This window comes from Lepisma saccharinum, chromosome 4 (assembly GCF_977018435.1).
Source record: "Lepisma saccharinum chromosome 4, izLepSacc3.1, whole genome shotgun sequence".
NCBI classification, from domain to species: Eukaryota; Metazoa; Arthropoda; class Insecta; order Zygentoma; family Lepismatidae; genus Lepisma; species Lepisma saccharinum.
Genome location: NC_139232.1, coordinates 117451384 through 117470720, shown reverse-complemented (window position 1 = coordinate 117470720; position 19337 = coordinate 117451384). Strand labels below are relative to the sequence as shown.

General features: G+C 37.3%; 1 protein-coding gene across 1 annotated transcript in view; it reads left to right on the top strand.

The window, feature by feature from the left end:
• LOC145987363 (uncharacterized) overlaps window positions 1-8637 on the top strand; it is a 91202-nt gene extending 82565 nt beyond the window's left edge. The window contains exon 5 of the mRNA XM_083121891.1: window positions 7754-8637. Coding sequence (XP_082978017.1) covers window positions 7754-7759 — 6 coding nt within the window. The 3' untranslated portion in view covers window positions 7760-8637. The remainder of the gene's footprint in view (window positions 1-7753) is intronic.
• Window positions 8638-19337: the final 10700 nt, after the last annotated feature.

Sequence of the window (19337 nt, the reverse complement as noted above, 5' to 3'; positions counted from 1 at the left end):
CTTGTGAATTATTTTTTTTTATGAATTTTTATGCTTGCCATATGGAGGGAAAAAGTTTCACCAAGTTTTCTAGCCATATATGCCTTTAGCAAGCTGTCTGGTGGGAGGAACAATGGCTGATGGGAGCAATGGCAGATATCTATATCTTGCTGATGCCAATGTTCTCACTGTAAATCAAGGAGAATGTGATGGTAGATTACACATTAAAACTAGCACAACCACAAGCCCGGCAAATATCTAATTCGTAGTTAGGTTTCTGTAACTGCAGTGTAAATATGTTAATCTGAATCAGTGTATTGCTTTTCATGACTTTTGAGAGTAAAAAAATGCAAATTATTCCAGTTTCCATTACATGTAACTTACTTGTTTTGTTTGTTGTTTCCGAGTTTGACCAGCACACGCCACTTCTGCCATATTAGACACTTCTTGCTCTAGCATTTGGCCAGTGTTGGTGAACAGATCCTAAAAGAAGAAATTTTATGAATTAAATCAGTAGTAATTTATTTCTATTTAAATTGGATTCCTAATGTGGATGAGTACTCAAAAAAATTACTTATGAATTAACATGTGAAATGCTCGGTAGTGCATAGAAGACAAATTGCAGAAACAATAATGCAACCTTGGACATTGGGTATATTCTACCCCAGCCAGAACACAACCATTACATGCAACAGTCAACAGTCAGTAATGAACTGACAGGATTATTTTCATGGGTGACTGACAGTGGAATTAATGTTGAGTATAAAAAGGGTAGTGGTGGAACCTACCCCACATGCAAGGTTGGAGTTAATGTTTCATTTCCCCCATAACATTGCAATTGAACATTCATTCCCCCCCAACCGTGGGACCATTATTACCATTACAGCAAATTACTTTTCCCCCACAATTTAATAATGGAAAATTATTCATCCTTGTAGCATTTTAAAATAATAGGATTCAATTGTCTGGAATGGCACAGCAGCATTTATCAATCGTAGCACACTTTTGATGGACTTTCAATTCATCCAGCACTAAAATTGTTGCTTGAGAATAAGAAATATTAGGTGCATTTTTTTAATTATTTTTTTTATAAGAGGCATGTTCCTGGCTATGATGTTTATATAACTACATATTAACCATTCAGTACCACGAAGGTCCACCTAACTAGCAGACTCACATTTTCATTTGGTTTACAACCCTCAACCCCTCTCATACAAAAATTCCTGGGTGCACATATGTTTAAAACAAATAAAACTGATTGAATTTTTTGATATTCTCCTCTCCTCGATTGCTGACCTTCCTTGGAACAATTTGGTTTGATTTTAACCACATGCCTATGTATGCAGGGCATCTCAAGCCTCACCAGAAAATAAGCCATACCTCCATCCTCAAAAGACTGGAGAAAAAAAATGAGTAGAGAACATACTTTTTTAAAACAGTTATGGCTTGGCTCTCAAAATGTATATCACAAAATTTAAAGACAGTACTGCCAGATACAATGAAAGGAAAACATTGCATTCTCTGCTTACAAGTGATAAGCCTAACTGAGTAACTTAACGACTGGTGCAAGTAAAGAATAAATAAAATTAGAAATTAAGTTTTGATTAATGGTGAAAATATTGGAAAAGCTGACTAAATATCTGGTGATATGGTCATTCCAAATTTTTAGAGTGGTGCTTACTTAACCCATGCACATAACTGCCTAACCTAATAAGCAGCATGGAAACTAATAATACAACACATTCTCTTATGAATTAGTGTGTATCTCGTAACAAACATTCCTCATATTACAATGAATAATGAGACCAGATTCAATAATAATAATAATAAAAGCATTAGGTTCATCACCTGGCACACTTGGTCACTGTAATAGGAACGACTGAAGATGACCGGACCCAATTTTCTTCATATTTGGCATACTCACTAATTGAGGCCTCGTAATCACGAATCTGAAGTTAAAAGTTATCGGAAATGTCTAGAAATTGCAAAATAAGTGAAAATAAGGAGTTAGTTTTTGGAATGGAAACAGTCTATTTTCGCAAAATGTTTTGTTGCACAAGCAAATATATATATATATATATATATTCCTGATACTACTACGACATGAAATTTTAACTATGTTTGCCTAACCTAACCACACGTCAATGGTTCGCAAATATTTTGCAATTTCTAGATGTTTCCGACAAATTTTAACTTCAGATTCATCATTAGCAAGCCTCAATTAGTAAGTATGCCAAATATGAAGAAAATCTGAGAGGAGTCTGGTCATCTTCAGTCATACCCTGCAATAATATACATGTAACCAGTCACAGCACTGTGACACTACTGCAAGTCATGGCATGCTGTATCTTTCAGAGGGCTATGGTAGCCAGTACCATGTCTGTTTTGTCTATAATTGTATACTTAAATGTGAAAAGAATTTTGATTAAGAGTGTCATGTACATTTTGTGTTATCAACGGCTAATTTTATTATTGCCACCAAAGGAGCTGAAGTAACAAGAATCGAGATTCAAAAATAATTTACAATTTTACTTCGTGCATGTTGTAGATCCCATCCATATTTTAAAACAAAGTCTGATTGCATAAGTTTGCAAGAATGTGACAATTATATTTTTGCAAGCAATGTAATCAAAAATAGAGTTGGGAAAAACAGCTTGGAGACATGTGCGAACATGTAACAAAAAATATTTTTGGGCCATTTATACAGTATGTATAAACCTGACCTGCCTAACCTACTGACGTATGCATCCAATAGGTGAAATAACCTAAACTTGACTTACCTATACTATTCACATATTTATTTCTGCTATAAATAGGATGCACATATGAGTAGGTTAGGCAGCTCAGGTTTATGCCTACAAAAGGGCAAAAAAGGTTTTTGTTACATGTCAGCACATGTCAGGCATAGCTGTTGCTATCTACTCATCTAGCCAGTGTGTAAAATTCAAAAAACTGCATGACAATGGTGCTGCCCTCAATTTACACATTGTAACTATATCGCAGAATGAATTAGTTGAAACGTGAATATTTTTAGATAGAGGCTGGGAACGTAACGACTTATATGGTACAAGGTATTCTACACCTCTTCACTATACACACGAAAGATAGAAAATTTTCTTTTCCAAAGAATAGGGTAAGTTTTGTGCAAAATTAGGGGGGGGGGGGTATACTGTAAATGCAAAAGGTGTATATTTAGGCCACAGCTTGTTCAATAGGTGATGAGAATAGCATATGGAATTGCTATCACAACAGCCCTAAACCTGGCCTGCCTAACCTAACAAATGCATTTAGGAATGTAATACCCCTTCACACCTACATCGCGGGCATTGTAAAGTATTTACGGAAGAATTTTAATGCTTCAAATTTGAGCTGCCTAACCTAACAATGAAAGCATTTTGGTCTGTAATAATTATTCATACCAACGTCAAGTGACATTAGCAGCAGCAGCAGTCCACAACGGAACACTTTCCAGTATTCTTCCACGTTATTTTATTTGTGCGTGCTGGAAATGTTCACTTGTCCCTCTGTACCCCAAAAGAAAGTGAAATATCTTGCATTGTTTATGAAGATTTTCTTGTTTATGAACGTTTTCAGTTGATTTTAGCTTTCGGAAATGTGTTATTGTGAAGCAAAGTACGTTTGTTTCCTTAGCATGTTACTTTACTGTGAAGCAGAACAGCCCGAAGGCTTCACACAAGTGAATATAGCACCCAAAACGAATTTCCACAAAAGCAGCTATAATTTTACGTAGTTAGGTTAGGATTGTTAGGTTTGGTACTGATAGTCATTTTCGGCGCGTTCTTTCGCTATTTTACTGTACATACAAACAATTTTTACCAACAAAAGTGGCGAAAATACTTAGAAATTGAAGATTTCATCTTACGTGTGCCATTCTATGGTATGAAATATATTCGTTATTTGAGCTTTCCTAAAGCTGGAACCACTTTTGCATTACATAAAACATTGAAATCTGTCGATTAAAAAAAATTCTACGTAATTCTCGAGGGGTACAGTGGGTAAACGGTCCCGCGATAGTCAGCCACGCTCGGCAGAATGATAAATTCTACATCCTTGATTACGTTGCACGCAGAAATAGGAATAAATTACACGGTACGTAAGTAATTCTGTTGTGTGTGTGTGTGTGTGTGTGTGTATATATATATATATATATATATATATATATTTAATATATGTATGTTCACACACACTACTTTAATTTCACAATAAAAGTAACATACTTTTCGCTCTAATCTGAAACTCACTTTGTTTCCAATCATGGAGGAAGCAGAATTAATTATAGTAGCCTATATTTAATTTATTTCATGTTGTGAATTCTGTATTTTCGTCGTAAGAAAGACTACTGTTAAAAAAGTAAATATTAATACACTTACCTCTGCCTTTACAAAGACGATTGTCCCATGAAACAAAGCTCAAACCACGCTACTCATCTGTGTTTGGTTTCGTCGGTGTGCAGCGTCGTTCAACTTTTTTCGCGCAGTGGATGATGGGAAGCAACGAGTCTGCTATCGCACGTAACTACATTGAAAGATCCCTGTGTAAGATGTAACGAGCGCAAAATATGAAAGCAACACGCAACGTTAAAGCAACCACGACAGGGAAACACTGAAGTATGTTATGTAAATGAGACTTCGTAACCTTTCAGAAACATGATTCTGACTTCGTGTGCTGTATGGGTGAAAGCATGGACGGAAGGGGCTGATGGCAAATAACCCTCTTAAGGTTGTTTTACTTTAAGAAAGTAATAGAATCCATGAAAGCGTGGGAAAATATAGTACAAACAACTACAAAAAATCATAATCTCTGGCTATTTAGAAATATTGTTTTACACCCTCTATACGCCTTCATGGCGTGGTGCTAAGCACAGGGGAACACTTTACTTTTTTTACTTTTGTTTTAAATGGCTCAATACTGTTTTATAAAGCTTGAAAAAAAAAGCTTTAGGGACACCGACCGGAAATAAGCAAGGAAATGTGAGGCGACCTTTGAAATAGGTCACAGATTTATCTCTGGAGTATTCCATTGCCAAAGCTGTTGAATAAACAAGTTCTATTCACTTAACCGATGACACTTAATCGACGCAATGTTGCTTCTTTTGGTAAAAGTGCCTAATAAGCAATGAGAGAAAGTTACCCGTCTTATGAAAGTAGAATAAAGCTTTCTTCCAAAAATTGTAATCTCTTTACTTCATGGCATTTTGTCTATCGAAGTGACTTCAGAAGAAAGAATCTCATTCCAAATCGCGAGGCAGATAAGCATGTTGTCGTCCGTTTGATTTCCATGTCGAGGGGCAACTTAATTCATGTCTATCACGTGACGTTAGGCACTCCTTTCATACTCCGCGGAGATCTTCCTGAATCTGAACTCATTCAACCTTCGCCATGCTTCCTGTTGTCTGTTAGAGCTGCATATGACGTCGACTTCCTCCTCAATCGTGACAATGACCAGTGAAAATGGATTAAAAACAACGAAAGAAACTTGGGTAGCAAGATCGTGAGTCGAACACTCAGCGCATCGATTTTGTCAGTTACCATGGAATTCTTTACAATATTTAAAACCCAAGTTCGAGTGACGGGCGCTTAGATGTTATTTTGTGTGTCTTTTCAATTTCATCTAATCTTCATCCATCATCGTCGTCGTGGTTAGCTCTGAAAAGCAAAAAGCCCAAGAAGGAAGGTCGTTTGTGGCATCGTTTTCTAGCAGGGAAAATGATGCAACATATTACCAACACGCCGTAATGCCATCTTAATCACAAACAAATACAAGGGTCGAACAGAACGCTGCAAAGATAGTAGAGTCAAAATGAAAGAATAACAGCTAAGCCTGATAGCGATTTTGTCCACGAGATGTTTATGTATTGACTACCTTATCTCGAGCACAGTCTTTATCTTTATGTGAGAAATAACTTTTCAAATTTTAAATTATTTAATAGACCAAGGCAAAATATTTGCTACTATTTCACTTGTGTAGAAAGAAATGAAGCCTCCAGCTTTCTCACATGCAATGCAATCACGTTTCACGAACCGATGGAGAATCGAGCGGAGGATGCCTTATCCCCCTCCCCCCCAACAGTTAATTAATTTATCCTAACATGACGTCATGCAACGTAACATGAATGCTCCTGTCGTCCGAGTACGCAAGGGCGGACGTAGAACCCAGGGAAGATCGCCCTGGTAGAATGTGACGCATGCGCAAAGCATCGTGAAAAGAACTGCTTAAAGTACTGTACGCCCACACCCACGACTTACACTGAGTTCTCAATATATTCCACGAATGCAGACACTATTAAGATTTCTAATCAAGGCAAAAATGTCATCAGTAAACTGCAAAATGGGGATCACGGTCACTTCTGTTCAGTTATCAGAGTCCTCGGTCGACTCACGATGGAGCCACGTCTTACATTCAAGAGTACCCCCTTAATTAACTGTTGTACCAAAATAGTTCAGTTCGTAAATTTGAATTCATAAGTCATTTCGTTCCAAGCAATTACAGGCTTCCATCTTCTACAGGTTACCTTTGTGCACCGGAAGACAGGAATCCTCCTACATTCGAAAGGCCTAGTTTCATATGCTTGTTCTCGATTTCACTACCATCACACCGTTTCTATTTTATCATCAAGGATTATATATACAGCTAGAAAAAGCAATACAAAATATCTGTAGTATGTGAATAATTTTCTATACCAGTCACAATTTTTATGTGGAACTCCCCGATCTCGTAGTGGTTCGGATACCAATTTAAACTGTAGGCCCGGTCCCGATTAGCTTAACTGTGCATAAAGCGAACATAAAATAATAACAGTTTTGATGCAATATACTTTCTACATTGGCATGAACTTCGTTTAAAAAAGATATATCATTAACAGTTGTAACCGAGTGGCGGAGTGGTTATCACTTAGCGTCAAGACGCCAGTGGTCTCGGCGCCCGAATCCCGGCGTGGGCATGAGGTGTTCTTTGTGAATGTCCTTTCATCAATTTCATCAACCGAATTTTGAGATATACGGAAAGAGATAAATATCGTACAACCAGGGGCGTCGAACCGGTCAGTTGACTCCCCCAGGGAAATTGACACAGTTTATTTCAAGTTAGAAAATAAGCAAAATTTGGCTATTTTGATGATGGCTAACTAATTGCCAAAGATAAGGGAAGAATAGTTTCGAAAAGTTGACTTTAAAAATGCAGGAACCAGATATCAGAAATTTAAGCTTTCATCGAAAGATGTGTGTAAAATTTAGTAACAAAAATGAATGATTATGCACTTTGGAATATTAACTTTACAGAGTTTGTAATAAAATAAATAGTTGCGCATAGAAGTCTCCCTCCTCCTAGAGACGCCATGAGGCACAACTCAACAGAAAATTGCAACAAGTAGTCACGGCACTGCTGAGTTGTGACGTCTCTACTTTGGAAGTCAATGAGTCGCAACTTTACGAACAATATAACATTCTTGAGGTCTTAATATATTTATGTCCTAAATGCATTAATATCTGCCGAAGAACAAAGTAGTGGCTGATTTCAAAGGCATGTATTAAGACTATAATGATTATATACCGTACGATTTCAATTATAAGTGCCTACTGTTCCTATTTGTCAACACCACGTTTCGATATATCTTAAAATTCATCATCAAGTGAACAAATATCCTTTTTTGTACCTGAAAGGGAATCAAAATTAGAACTGATGGAATCTCAATCAAGACAAATTCTATGCAAACCATATTGCCTCTGTATTTATAGAAATGTATCTATCTTTGCAGGACTGAGGTGCGACGTGAGTGCCCCCTGCCGTTTGATCTCAGCTTCATCCAACCCATCCGCTTTCCATGGAGAAGGGATCAGGAGATCAGCGGCACCTCTCGAAGGCTGGACCGGCCGCTGCTCTCCTGTGAGCAACCTCATCTCGTCTCTTCATTCAGAAGCCTGATGTTGTCCACGTGGACGGTTGCCTCGTCAGAACTCTACAGTGTGCTCTTGCAAGTCTTTAGCAACGCCGACCGCTTCCTTCAGTATTCAAAGACTTGGGCCAAATTTTAAAGCAATTGGGCAAATATATTTTCTCTCTACAGTGTGCTCAGATACATTAATCTGGACTGGATCTTCAGTGTAAACTGAATCAAAACAGCCGCATTGGCCCCCACTTGAAATCGAAACCTGGTCCAAGGCGGCTGCATCAGAAATCTGCATTGCCATTTGCTACACCGTCTGCAAGGGGTAGTGTCACTCCGGCAAAATTAATACACAAGTTACTTTTGAATAAAATGGTCGATTGAGGGAAAATGCGTTCAAAATGCAATCTTGATTTTTAATTTGAAAATTTCAAAATTCTCAACATAAAAATACTTCGATATCTCATTAATATTGTTGCATAATTGCATTACTAAATGAGCACAATAAAATAATTTTTGAAAGTTGTTTTGATCCGCTGGTGTATGTAAACCGTCAAGCAAAATGAACAACTTCTCCTTCAAAAAAATATGCCCGCAATTTAAAAAGTAAAGAAAGATAGAAAAATCCCTGGTGTCCTCATAACCTTCAACTACTATCTATCATTAGGTTCGCAAAAGCCTTATTTCAATGAAAACGTCGAGTAATATTCCATTAGTTCCATATTCCGTCGCAACAAAGAGCAGAACACCCCCCCCCAAATAATAATAATTCGAAACTAAGATTATATTATACATATTATTAGCAACTGGTATGGTTCTGATGTTGCTTTCAGTCCATTTTGGCATTAGTATTAAAATCACTGCACATTTCATTTCTTCTTCGTAAATGTATCTCGTGTGTATATAATGAAATATTTATTTTATTTATTTTTATCGCCATCATAATGTTACATCTTTGTGTTATTATTTTATTTTGATATGTCCCATGACATCCTGTTGTAATATAAGAGTTTAAGAAAATCTATTGAATGTTATCTTTGTGTTTTATTTTACTTATTTGACCGCCACCCTCTACTCCAAAAGTATCTAGTTATTTAAATTACCAGTCTAAATAACGTTTAATGTATTTTTAATAAACCAAGGTACTGGATAAGGGAAATATCTATAAAATAGGCAATGAGTGTCTTTCAGTAAAGTCAGAGATGAAATATATTTTAATGTGTAAACTTTTGCAGGCTTCACGACTTTTATTTAGTTTCTCATTCAAATCGCCGACTTGGTCTTGTCATATCCAATATACTCTAAATGTTTAGCTAGTCCAGATGACGGCTGCGACTTCTCCGAGTCCAAAATGGGTTGTTTTTATTCTGCGGAAAACGGGTTAACAAAAAAGTGAAACGGAAAATTCCTACTGGTGGCGTAAGACGCAGCGAGTTCACTGCTGTGTACACAACTAAAAACACTATTGTGTTTTGCAAAGACATGAGGGTGTATTTAATACAGAGAACTGAGACGATACTCGTAATATCGAGATTTCAAAGGAGGAAGCCAAACGTAAGATATGAAAATAAGATTGAGGTAAATAAAACAAATAAATTAAATAAATAAATAAAGGCAACGCATATCACATAAAAATGAGAGGAGTGCATTTGACAATATTTATACTAGATGGAAAAGAGAGAACATGATTAAAGTGATCAAAATGATACAAGAAATAAAATAACGATACTTGAAAAAAAATTAAAGTTGAAAGCAATGGAAGGAAAACAAAAATAAAGGGAGAAAAATAACACACACGTCTTTAAAAAATCCGCCTTTTCCATCTCTAACTTCGAAAGTCCTACAGTTCTGGTACCAATTCACCCACCAAATGGTCACATTGCAGGAGTGAATACAGACGAAGCTTGCTGCTGATTACATCACCGATATTTACTATCCAATTCTCGCACACACGGGGATTTCCTCGCAACAGATAATTCAAATAAACCCATGCTATTGTGTTAATTTTCTCTCAAAAGCCTGAGGATATGGACAAAGTTCTCTATGAAATAACGAATGAAAGAAAGCCTCTTTATGTACCGCATGAGTAACCCCCTCCCCCCTCCTTGCATTCAAATCCTCCTATTATTCACCGTCGGGAATAGCGATGTCAAATACCTTCTACGCATGTGTTGGTCAGGATCCAAATGCTTTGGTAAGACGTTTTCAATAATTTTTAATCGCAAGGTGTAATAAGATTTCAAGGGGAGGGGGGTTGACATATTTAACTCCAAAATGCAGGTCCAACTTAAGGGGGAGGGGATATTGGCGGGCTACAACCCTATTACTTTACTGGGAAGAAAAAGTGCATTCATTGAAGCGATACAGTGTGCCTCGTGAGTGTGAATGCCGCTTTTCTGCCTCTGCATGTTAAAGGCGAGGATGGGGGTGAATAACGATTAAATGAAATTTAAAACGAAAAAGTGCCAAGGGCATGATTTGAACCCGGAACCAACGAATGAGCTCGGATACCGTGCTTTGTGACTGCATGCGAGAGCATTAAATGTAGTTCCTTTACACGAAATACACATGGCCTCGACTCTCTTGCTTTTACATTTCCAATAATATTTGGCGTTTCGTTTCTACAACAATAACTAACTCCGCTTCCTCTGTTCCGAAGAGCAGGGGAGAAACCCCCGCGATCAGAGCGACTAACCCAATTTGTTGTTATGGAAGATGCATTCGAAATCCCGTAATCTGATTTCCTGCCTCCCCATACATCTACTTTCCGTTTACCTTCTTCCATTGGGTTTCGTTAAACCGTTTCCATCTTGAGGCGATTATTCGAAGCACGCTGGCTTTCATCCGAACACCAACAAAATTATCAAACAAATTGCTTTTTCTACCTGAAATTTCAAAGGCTCGTGCAGCCGGGTTTGCGGGGATTTGTGCTTGGAGCTTTCTTCCACGCAGATATATCGCAGCAGTGAAAAAAGATAACCCTGATGGGCAGTGGCGTGCACACGGAAAGGTTGGGTGGGGGGGGGTGAGGAGTCACTTCCCCTTCGGCCCAACGTCGAAAAGGAACGTCGACTGCCAAATATAGAACTGACTACTAAAAAAAACCGTAACTCCTTCCTCACGAAATTCTGTCACACCACAGTCCGTAGGGCGTTTAGGAGACCAAGGTTCATGGACGTCGTCAGTAGTAATATTTGATACACTGAGGATGAGTGATGATATGATGAAAGTGACGAAGGGACACACACAAAGAACACCCATGTCCAGGCCAGGATTCGAACCCGGGACCTCTGGTGTCGTAACCGTTGTGTAACCACTCCGCTACGGAGGTCGGCAAAGAAAGGGAGAAAGAGAGGTGTGTAAGGAACAGAAGAAGAAGAGTTTTAGAAAAAAAAAGATGGATAGAAAGAAGGAAAATAAATAGAGGAAGAGAGAGAGACAGACAGAAACAGGAGAATAAAGGAAGAGGTACAAAGAAAAAAGAGAAACAAGGAATGAGCAAGAAAAGAAAGAAAGTTAGAAAACAGAGAAGCAAAGAAGATAGATAGGGAGAGAGAAGGTTTTACTTTTTATACAGGAACCGAGGAGGTTAGAAGAAAGAAACAAAGACATAGGAATGACAAATGAAGAAAGAAACCGAACAGAAGAGAATCTTTCCAGCAACGGACAAATAAGCAGACCCCCACCAGAAAATGTTTCATTCCCCTACGCTACTGACGAGGTTTTCCATAAATTTTGCAGCAGCCAACACGTATGCTATATTTACAAGCTTTCAGAAAGAAATATAAATTCCAGAAATGTTTCTTGGACACATTTACAAAATTACATAAGACCTAACAAATTTTTATATCATAATGAATATACGATTGGCCTATCCTCCCGTCCTCAGCCAGACAGGTTTGAAAATATTAATGGTTAAAGTTTCTTGCACGTGCCAAGAATATCAGTGCATTTGCTTGTATTTATTTTAAAGCACACTTTATGCACAGAAAGGCTAATCAGTACAATATGCACACAAATTGAACACTCAGCAGCCACTTTCTTGTTGTTTATTCACATTTATTGTGGTCAAAGCAAGGAAAAATTAAGCTAGTCATAGAAGCTTACTAAAAGTTCATTGGTATTTGATGTAGTGGTTACAGCATGCATGCATGTTCTCTTCATTTTCAACATCACACCCCTTAATTGCACCTCTAGATGATTCATCCTGTCTCTGTCGCTGATCACAAGGAGAAGAACGATATCATCGCAAACTGCTCAACCAGGTGCACTGACACAATGAAATTGTATCGAGGGGGTATCTTAGAAAATTCAATTTTTCATGTTAGGCAACAATGTGCTAACCAAGATGACTATTAGGCTAGATTTCCTATGAAATACACTACAATCACCATAAACAGTCAATGCTTGTACAGTCACGAACACTTCTGGGTTGTAACAACCTCATTGACTTTCAATGAGATCATTACAGCCCAGAAGTGTCCATAGTACAGAGAAAACATCGATCTATGGAAAACATGAAATCATTCAAATAAGATGATTGATTGAGTTCGTGTTTTAAGTCCACTTTATGCACAGTAAGGCTACTTGGGACTGGACCTACAGTTTAAAGTGGGATCCAAACTGCTATGTGCCTCCACCAGGTATCGAACCCAGGACCCCTAATTATTCAAATAAGCAGCAAACAAAAGTTGACTGGAATTCTATACAACAATGGGCATTCCAAAACATTTATTGCGATGGATTCCCAATGATGTAGACCAGTGGTTCTCAAACTGTGTGTACCTACAGGGGTACATGAAGGACCTGAAGGCGGTACGCGATCAGCTTGGAAGAGAAATGTTGAGAATACCCACACGACAACATTTTTGCTGCAGGTGTGTAGAGCACTTCATTGTTTCACACTTCCGAGCTTTAACCCTCAACAACAACAAAAAAAAAAAAAAAAAGAAAAGAAACTGCTGATTTTGTCACTGACACACTTATCTTTGTTGCATGTGTTTTGAAATAAAACACTCTTTCAAAATCACTACCCGTTTTATCCTTCACCTCAAAAACCCATAAACATTTTAAATTGTAAAAATGTCACGAGTACGACTGGGTATACGTATACACGTATTGTTGGTAAAGTTTATACCCATGATGCAATAATACAGGCAGTATCTCCTGCTTATTGATAATACCCATTGGTGACAAACGTGCATGTGCCGAAAGTAAAATTGCGAGTATACGAACATAGAATTATTTCGTGTTATTGTGTCAAGATGGATAAGTGGCTCATTAAAGAAAGAACAGACTAAATTTGGATCCGAATCTCCCTTTGAAAGTTTCACGTGCACAACCAGACATCAAGAAACTGTCAGGCTATGCAGGCATATTTGCCTCACTAGAAACTGAGGATTTACAATACAAACTATATTATTTTTTTTTAAAAAAAATATACAATATTTTCGTTCTTTCCTATTTTTAATAACTCTGGAAAAAATAGATTAAAATTAAGTTTTTTTATGTTCTTCTTGGCATACCTGTGTTTCATATTTTTATTTTTGTAACTAATCATAAAAATTGTAAACGTAGAAACACCCAATAAAATAATAAACATGGGATTCTAATGTTTATTTTTTTATCATTTCTCCACATACAGCTCGAATGCCATTTTGCTCTATTGCAGATACATACCTCCAACATATCAAGAATGCCCCACCAATCAGGCAGCCAAAAAAAAAAAATTCCCAAAAGCCACTATTCAGAGAAAACTTGTGGTGGGGGCATTCGACATTTACTTACGACTACAGGGAACAATGAGAAATAAGTTTGAGAACCGGTGATGTAGACTATAAATCCCCTACATGGTGGTTGTTTAGAATGTTTTCCATAAAGAACAATGAAAATATGTACATGTGTGAACACGAATCAGGAAAGAAGTGTAGCAAATCCCATTTTTCTTCTTATATAACAATTAGCTTAGCCAAAGGTCATGTCAGGAAAAATTATGTAAAAGCTGAGTTTTCGTCAGTTGTTAGATTAATGCTAGGAGTTCAAAATCCCAAAAGTTCTTCACTCCCTTTCCCAATTCTGAGATTCACAGACTCTTAGTTCCTGGCCTATATCTCAGGGGGAAAAAATGTAGTCTTGATCACCATTAAATGGACTACAGAAAAGGTTCCCTTTGATTTTTTTTGCTAATGTCAGTGGTTTTGCTCTAATTTAAAAAATAATCTTTAAAAAATATAATTTTTCTAGTACTTTTTAAAGTTTTTAGTTAGTAGCTTTTGAATAAAATAAGTGGCATGAGGTTGTTTGGAATAGAACTTGTAGCCCAATTTATAAGTTTTAACGTATTTTAATGAAATGTACACCATAAAATGTGCCTCCAAAGGAGGATAGTACCAAAAAGTATTTCTCGTGACAACTATATTTATCACAGACAGTTGGCTAAATCACAAATAGTTGTCTTTTTTATAAAAGCAAGAGACTTTGTAGGAGTGTCATACCATATAAGATATGTTTAGTTGAGTAATCCAAAGCTATCTGCATGCTGACAGCTCCCATCTTGAAAAAAATCCACCATATTGGATATTTTTGATTTGATATATCTCAAGAACAGTGCAACTTATCAATGTCCAGTTTTCTCAGAAATGCTCTCCAACTAGTGCAAACTTTCATAATAAATCAAAACAGCTATTTTTGAAAAACAGAAAATAGTAGTTTTGCAGAAAATCTCAATATTACACTAAAGTTCATGGCCAAGGCAGTTTTTTACGTTACATGTAGTGTTTTTAAATCTTAATAAACTGCCTTTAGTGTTTTTAACATGGAAACAAGGCTTAATTATAATACCATTTTTATGAGAATAACTGCAGGATGAAAGTACTAACAATTCCATAACCAAATAGTATGTTTTATATTGCAACATTCCGAAATGTTTGTCAGAAGACTTTAATTTCAGATGAACTGTCGCGAACATTCATGCAGTCACTTACTTGAATCTATCTATCTATCTACGAGACGCATCCAGAAAGTAAGTTTCCCTATTTTTTCCCCGTGAAAGTAAACATAATGAGCTGTGTAAATTGCGCATGCGCAGCAGAGCTAAGATGTATCAATCATATGCCAGGCGGACAGATCCTGCCCGGCGCCAGTAGCAAGGCAGCAGTGGTCCGAAGTGGAAGCTCGTATTCCTTCTCCCGCCGCATGCCAGTAGCGAGGCAGCAGTGGTCCGAAATGGAAGCTCGTATTCCTTCTCCCGCCGCATGCGAGGTTCGGTCGGTGATAAAGTTCCTGAATGCACAAAGCATTGCGCCAATTGATATTCATCGTCAGCTCTGTGCGGTCAATGGGCCGAACATTGCAGATGGTGCGTCGCTGGTGTCGGCAGTTTTCGGAAGGTCGTCAAAGTGTCCATGACGAAGAGCGCAGTGGGTGTCCGTCCCTCATCACTGATGATCTGGTTGAGCTGGTGCGGCAGCGCATCGTAGAGAACCATCGCTTCACGATTACAGAGTTGAGTAGCCTTTTTCCGCAGATATCGCGATCCGTGTTGCATGAGATTGTCACGCAGCGCCTGCTGTTCAAAAAATTGTGTGCCAGGTGGGTGCCGAAAAACCTGACACCCGAACACAAAATGAAACGTTCAGGAGCAGCACTGACATTCCTGCAATGGTACCATGATGACGGCGATGATTTCCTCGACAGGATTGTCACGGGCGATGAGACGTGGATTTCGCACTTCACCCCAGAAACCAAGCAGCAGTCAATGCATTGGCGGCATAGTGGATATCCGGTCAAGAAGAAATTCAAACAGACACTGTCGGTACAGAAAGTGATGTGCACCGTGTTTTGGGACAGGAAGGGCATTTTGTTCATTGACTTCCTCCCCAGAGGTGAAACGGTCAACGCTGACCATTACTGTGAAACACTAAGGAAATTACGACGTGCCATTCAAAACAAGAGGCGTGGCATGCTTACTGCAGGTGTTGTGCTCCTCCATGACAATGCTCGTCCACATACGGCTCGGTGCACAGCAGCTGTTTTGACGGAATTTGGCTGGGAGTTGTTTGATCATCCACCTTACAGTCCTGATCTGGCTCCCAGCGATTTTCACGTTTTCTTGCACCTCAAGAAATTCCTGTCCTCCGGTGAGCGTTTTGGCAATGACGAAGAGCTGAAGACGTCTGCCACACGCTGGTTCTACGACAGTGGGATCCAAAAGTTGATACCACGATACGACAAGTGTCTCAATTCTGGTGGTTGCTATGTTGAAAAATAGCTGAACCTTTGCTGTACCTGTTGCCAATAAATGGTTTCCTGAAACTGTGTTGGTTTTTCTTTTTTTAAAAAAATAGGGAAACTTACTTTCTGGATGCACCTCGTATATATAAAGTGAGATGAGTGTCACGTTAACGAGGAAACAGAAAATAAGACTTTAGTGTTTTAATTCATTTTGCTATTTTTTACCAGGTTTTGAGGATTTTTTGCCAATTGTGCATTGCTGTGAAATCAGGTTCACTCAGAATATAAGACATTTGTATTTATTCATCAAGATGAAATAAAATAAATAATTCACAAATAGAGAGAATAAAGAAAATAAAAAATAAATAAACTTTATTTCATTTCAATACTTATAACAAGAAACAAATAACAAAAATGTTCACAATTATCCTTGCTACCACATTCATTTTAATGTACTCTGAATAGAAAAAAGTTTTTACACATCTTGTTGTGGTATTGGTCATGTGAAACAAAAATGTTTCATCACAAGTGTGCTCAGTTTCATAAATTGATTTCCAAGAACAGAAATTTGCTTGAAATAATCAACAGCAAATAAGAAAACAAAATGACGTAGACAAAGAAACCCATCTAGGCCTACTCAACATAAGTTTACATGATGAAGGGGGAGCACAACAAGGATATAAGGGAGGGGGTTCCCAAGATGGGACTCTCCGAACATATCCTTGATGAAAGCCGTGTAATCGCCAAACGGAAAGTGCTTAGAGAAGAGGTAAAACCTATAAGAAGGAATGTATATGAAGGGTCATATATATGTAAGGAAAGAGAGAATAAATTAAACAGGGATGACAGGAGTATTGAAGAGATGTGGGGGAAGATATTCAAGAAATGGGATAGGAAGGAATACGTAAAAATAAGATTTAACATAACCCCGGAAGTAGAACGCAAAGCATAAAAGGAAGAGGAATTCACAGTGGACTTGACGTGAACGGAAATGGAGGAGGAGGAGAAGGGGAAAAAATGGAGGGGAGACAGAGGGGAAAGGGAGGGGAAGTGCCCAACCTTGCACTCTACGAGGAAACATTGAAGTATTGCAGCACACGCGGACCGTGGCTACTCACAGTTTTAAAGCTTTAACATTCCAAGGAGCAGTTTCTAATTGGGAAAACGGCATGTTAGTTTGACATGTACCTGTAATGGGTTTTAGATTTTTTACTGTTTTTTAAACATACACCTTTTACCAATCCTGTATCCTGAACCTATGGAGAGTTCGACGTGGTTATGATTTATACATAACCTAAACGTGAGCAGCCTGATGAAGGGAGCAGTTGTGCCCCGAAACGTCGCAGGAGTCACCTCGATACTCACAAAACGTAAGTTAATATTATATATATATCAACATAAGTTTCATTATTTATTAATTACATTCCTCTACACGAATATATTATGTAAGGTACAAAATAGTTTTCTGAAAATTATTTTTGTGACTTTTGGTGCAAAAACGTGTCTTCTAAAATAAGGCTACAAGGGAGTGTTTTCATTCTCCTGTGTGTCCTTGAAAATAGTTTCTGAAATACCTTACCATCTTTGGAACCCTATGGCAGTTACAGTGTATAGTCCTTAGGGATGGGACGATATGAAATTTTGGCCGATACCGATATAAAATTTACCGATGCCGATAACAGATATTTCACCAATCCGATATAAAAGTTCAACGATCCTTGAAGAACATGAATGGTTTGTTGACCTCCTTAATAAGTGTACATTACAAGATGACTGCAATACAAAAGATGTTGCACATTTTGGACATTTACATTTTCAAAAAAATCAGCCATAAAGATTATACGTATGTTTATATCCATAACATTTATACAAAACAGCAATTAATTGGACAAAATTACAAATATTTATAGATATATCGGATTGGTAAAATTATCAGTAATTTTACCGATATACTGATATGGCTATATCAGCTGATACCGATAGAGTACCAATTAATCGGTCCCCCAACAGGGTTCAGGTTAGCAGTGTCCTGGATTTTCCTTATGAAATAACCCTACTCAAGGCTCAAGCAAACATCTCCCGCCTAACAATTTACACTTCAAGTACTGGATTCCAAGATATTGCTACACAAGTTTTCATTTCTTGCTATCTAGTTGCTCAAGACGTACAGGATACATACATTCTTTTAACATTTAAAATTTGTACTACCAATGATGTTATGAAGTTTCTGCTGATACATACAATTTACTGACACTGACCTGATTCCACCTAGGGTAAGCAGGGGGAATTGGGTGGGTGGGGTAACTGGGTGGTATAATTTTATTTTATTTTTATTAATTTCCTGTATTGTTGTATTGTCATAAAACAATAACTAGTACATGGAATGATAGCTTTATTCATTGGGCACTAATTGTATTTTTTCAGCATTTTGCTTCAATTCTCTAGCGAGTAAAAAAATATTGTTTCGACTACTGCACTTTTCTGACTTTAAAAGTGAAAAACTATGTTTGTCCTGTCTTAACTAAATGTAACGCTAATTTTTTGTCAAGTGGGAATTGTTTGATTTTTAGCCTTAAACAAGTAAATATACTCCAAGGAGTATGAAGCATTTTTAAAAATCTTAATACATGCACTTTAAAGGGGAGAAAGCTACCTCCCAATTACACACATGTTTTTCAAAATTTTGAGATACTCTAAAAAATTCTAGGTTGTACCAAAAAATTTACTATGTGTATTATCATTTACCTACATATATAAACTGTAAGCAGTAGGTTTTCCAAAGCCCTAGAATACTGGGATAATATTGTTTTATTTAGTTTTAAGAAAATTGCAAAGTTTTCTTAAAAACATTTGTAATTTAAAAAAATATATTTAATTTTTTTCTCCTATTAAAACTGAGTGTAAAATGTAGTTTTTACTTTATTTTTTAACACCCTTGTGTCCACTAATATCTTGTGAGTTCTAGGTATACCTCCAAAATACCCCCCATGTGGGTAACTGGGTTGTAAATTACTTTTTATTTTTTTTAATGCATAAAATAAGGAGGTAAAAAAATTAAAGTGTGTTTAAGAGATGGTAATTGAAGGTTCTCAAGATAATAAATTGGATCCAAAGTCTTAAAACAAGCATCAGAGTCTACACAGCTTAGTTTTAAAAACATATCTCCCAATTCCCCCTGCTTACCCTATCTGAAACAAAATTGCAAATTTTCCACGAATAACCT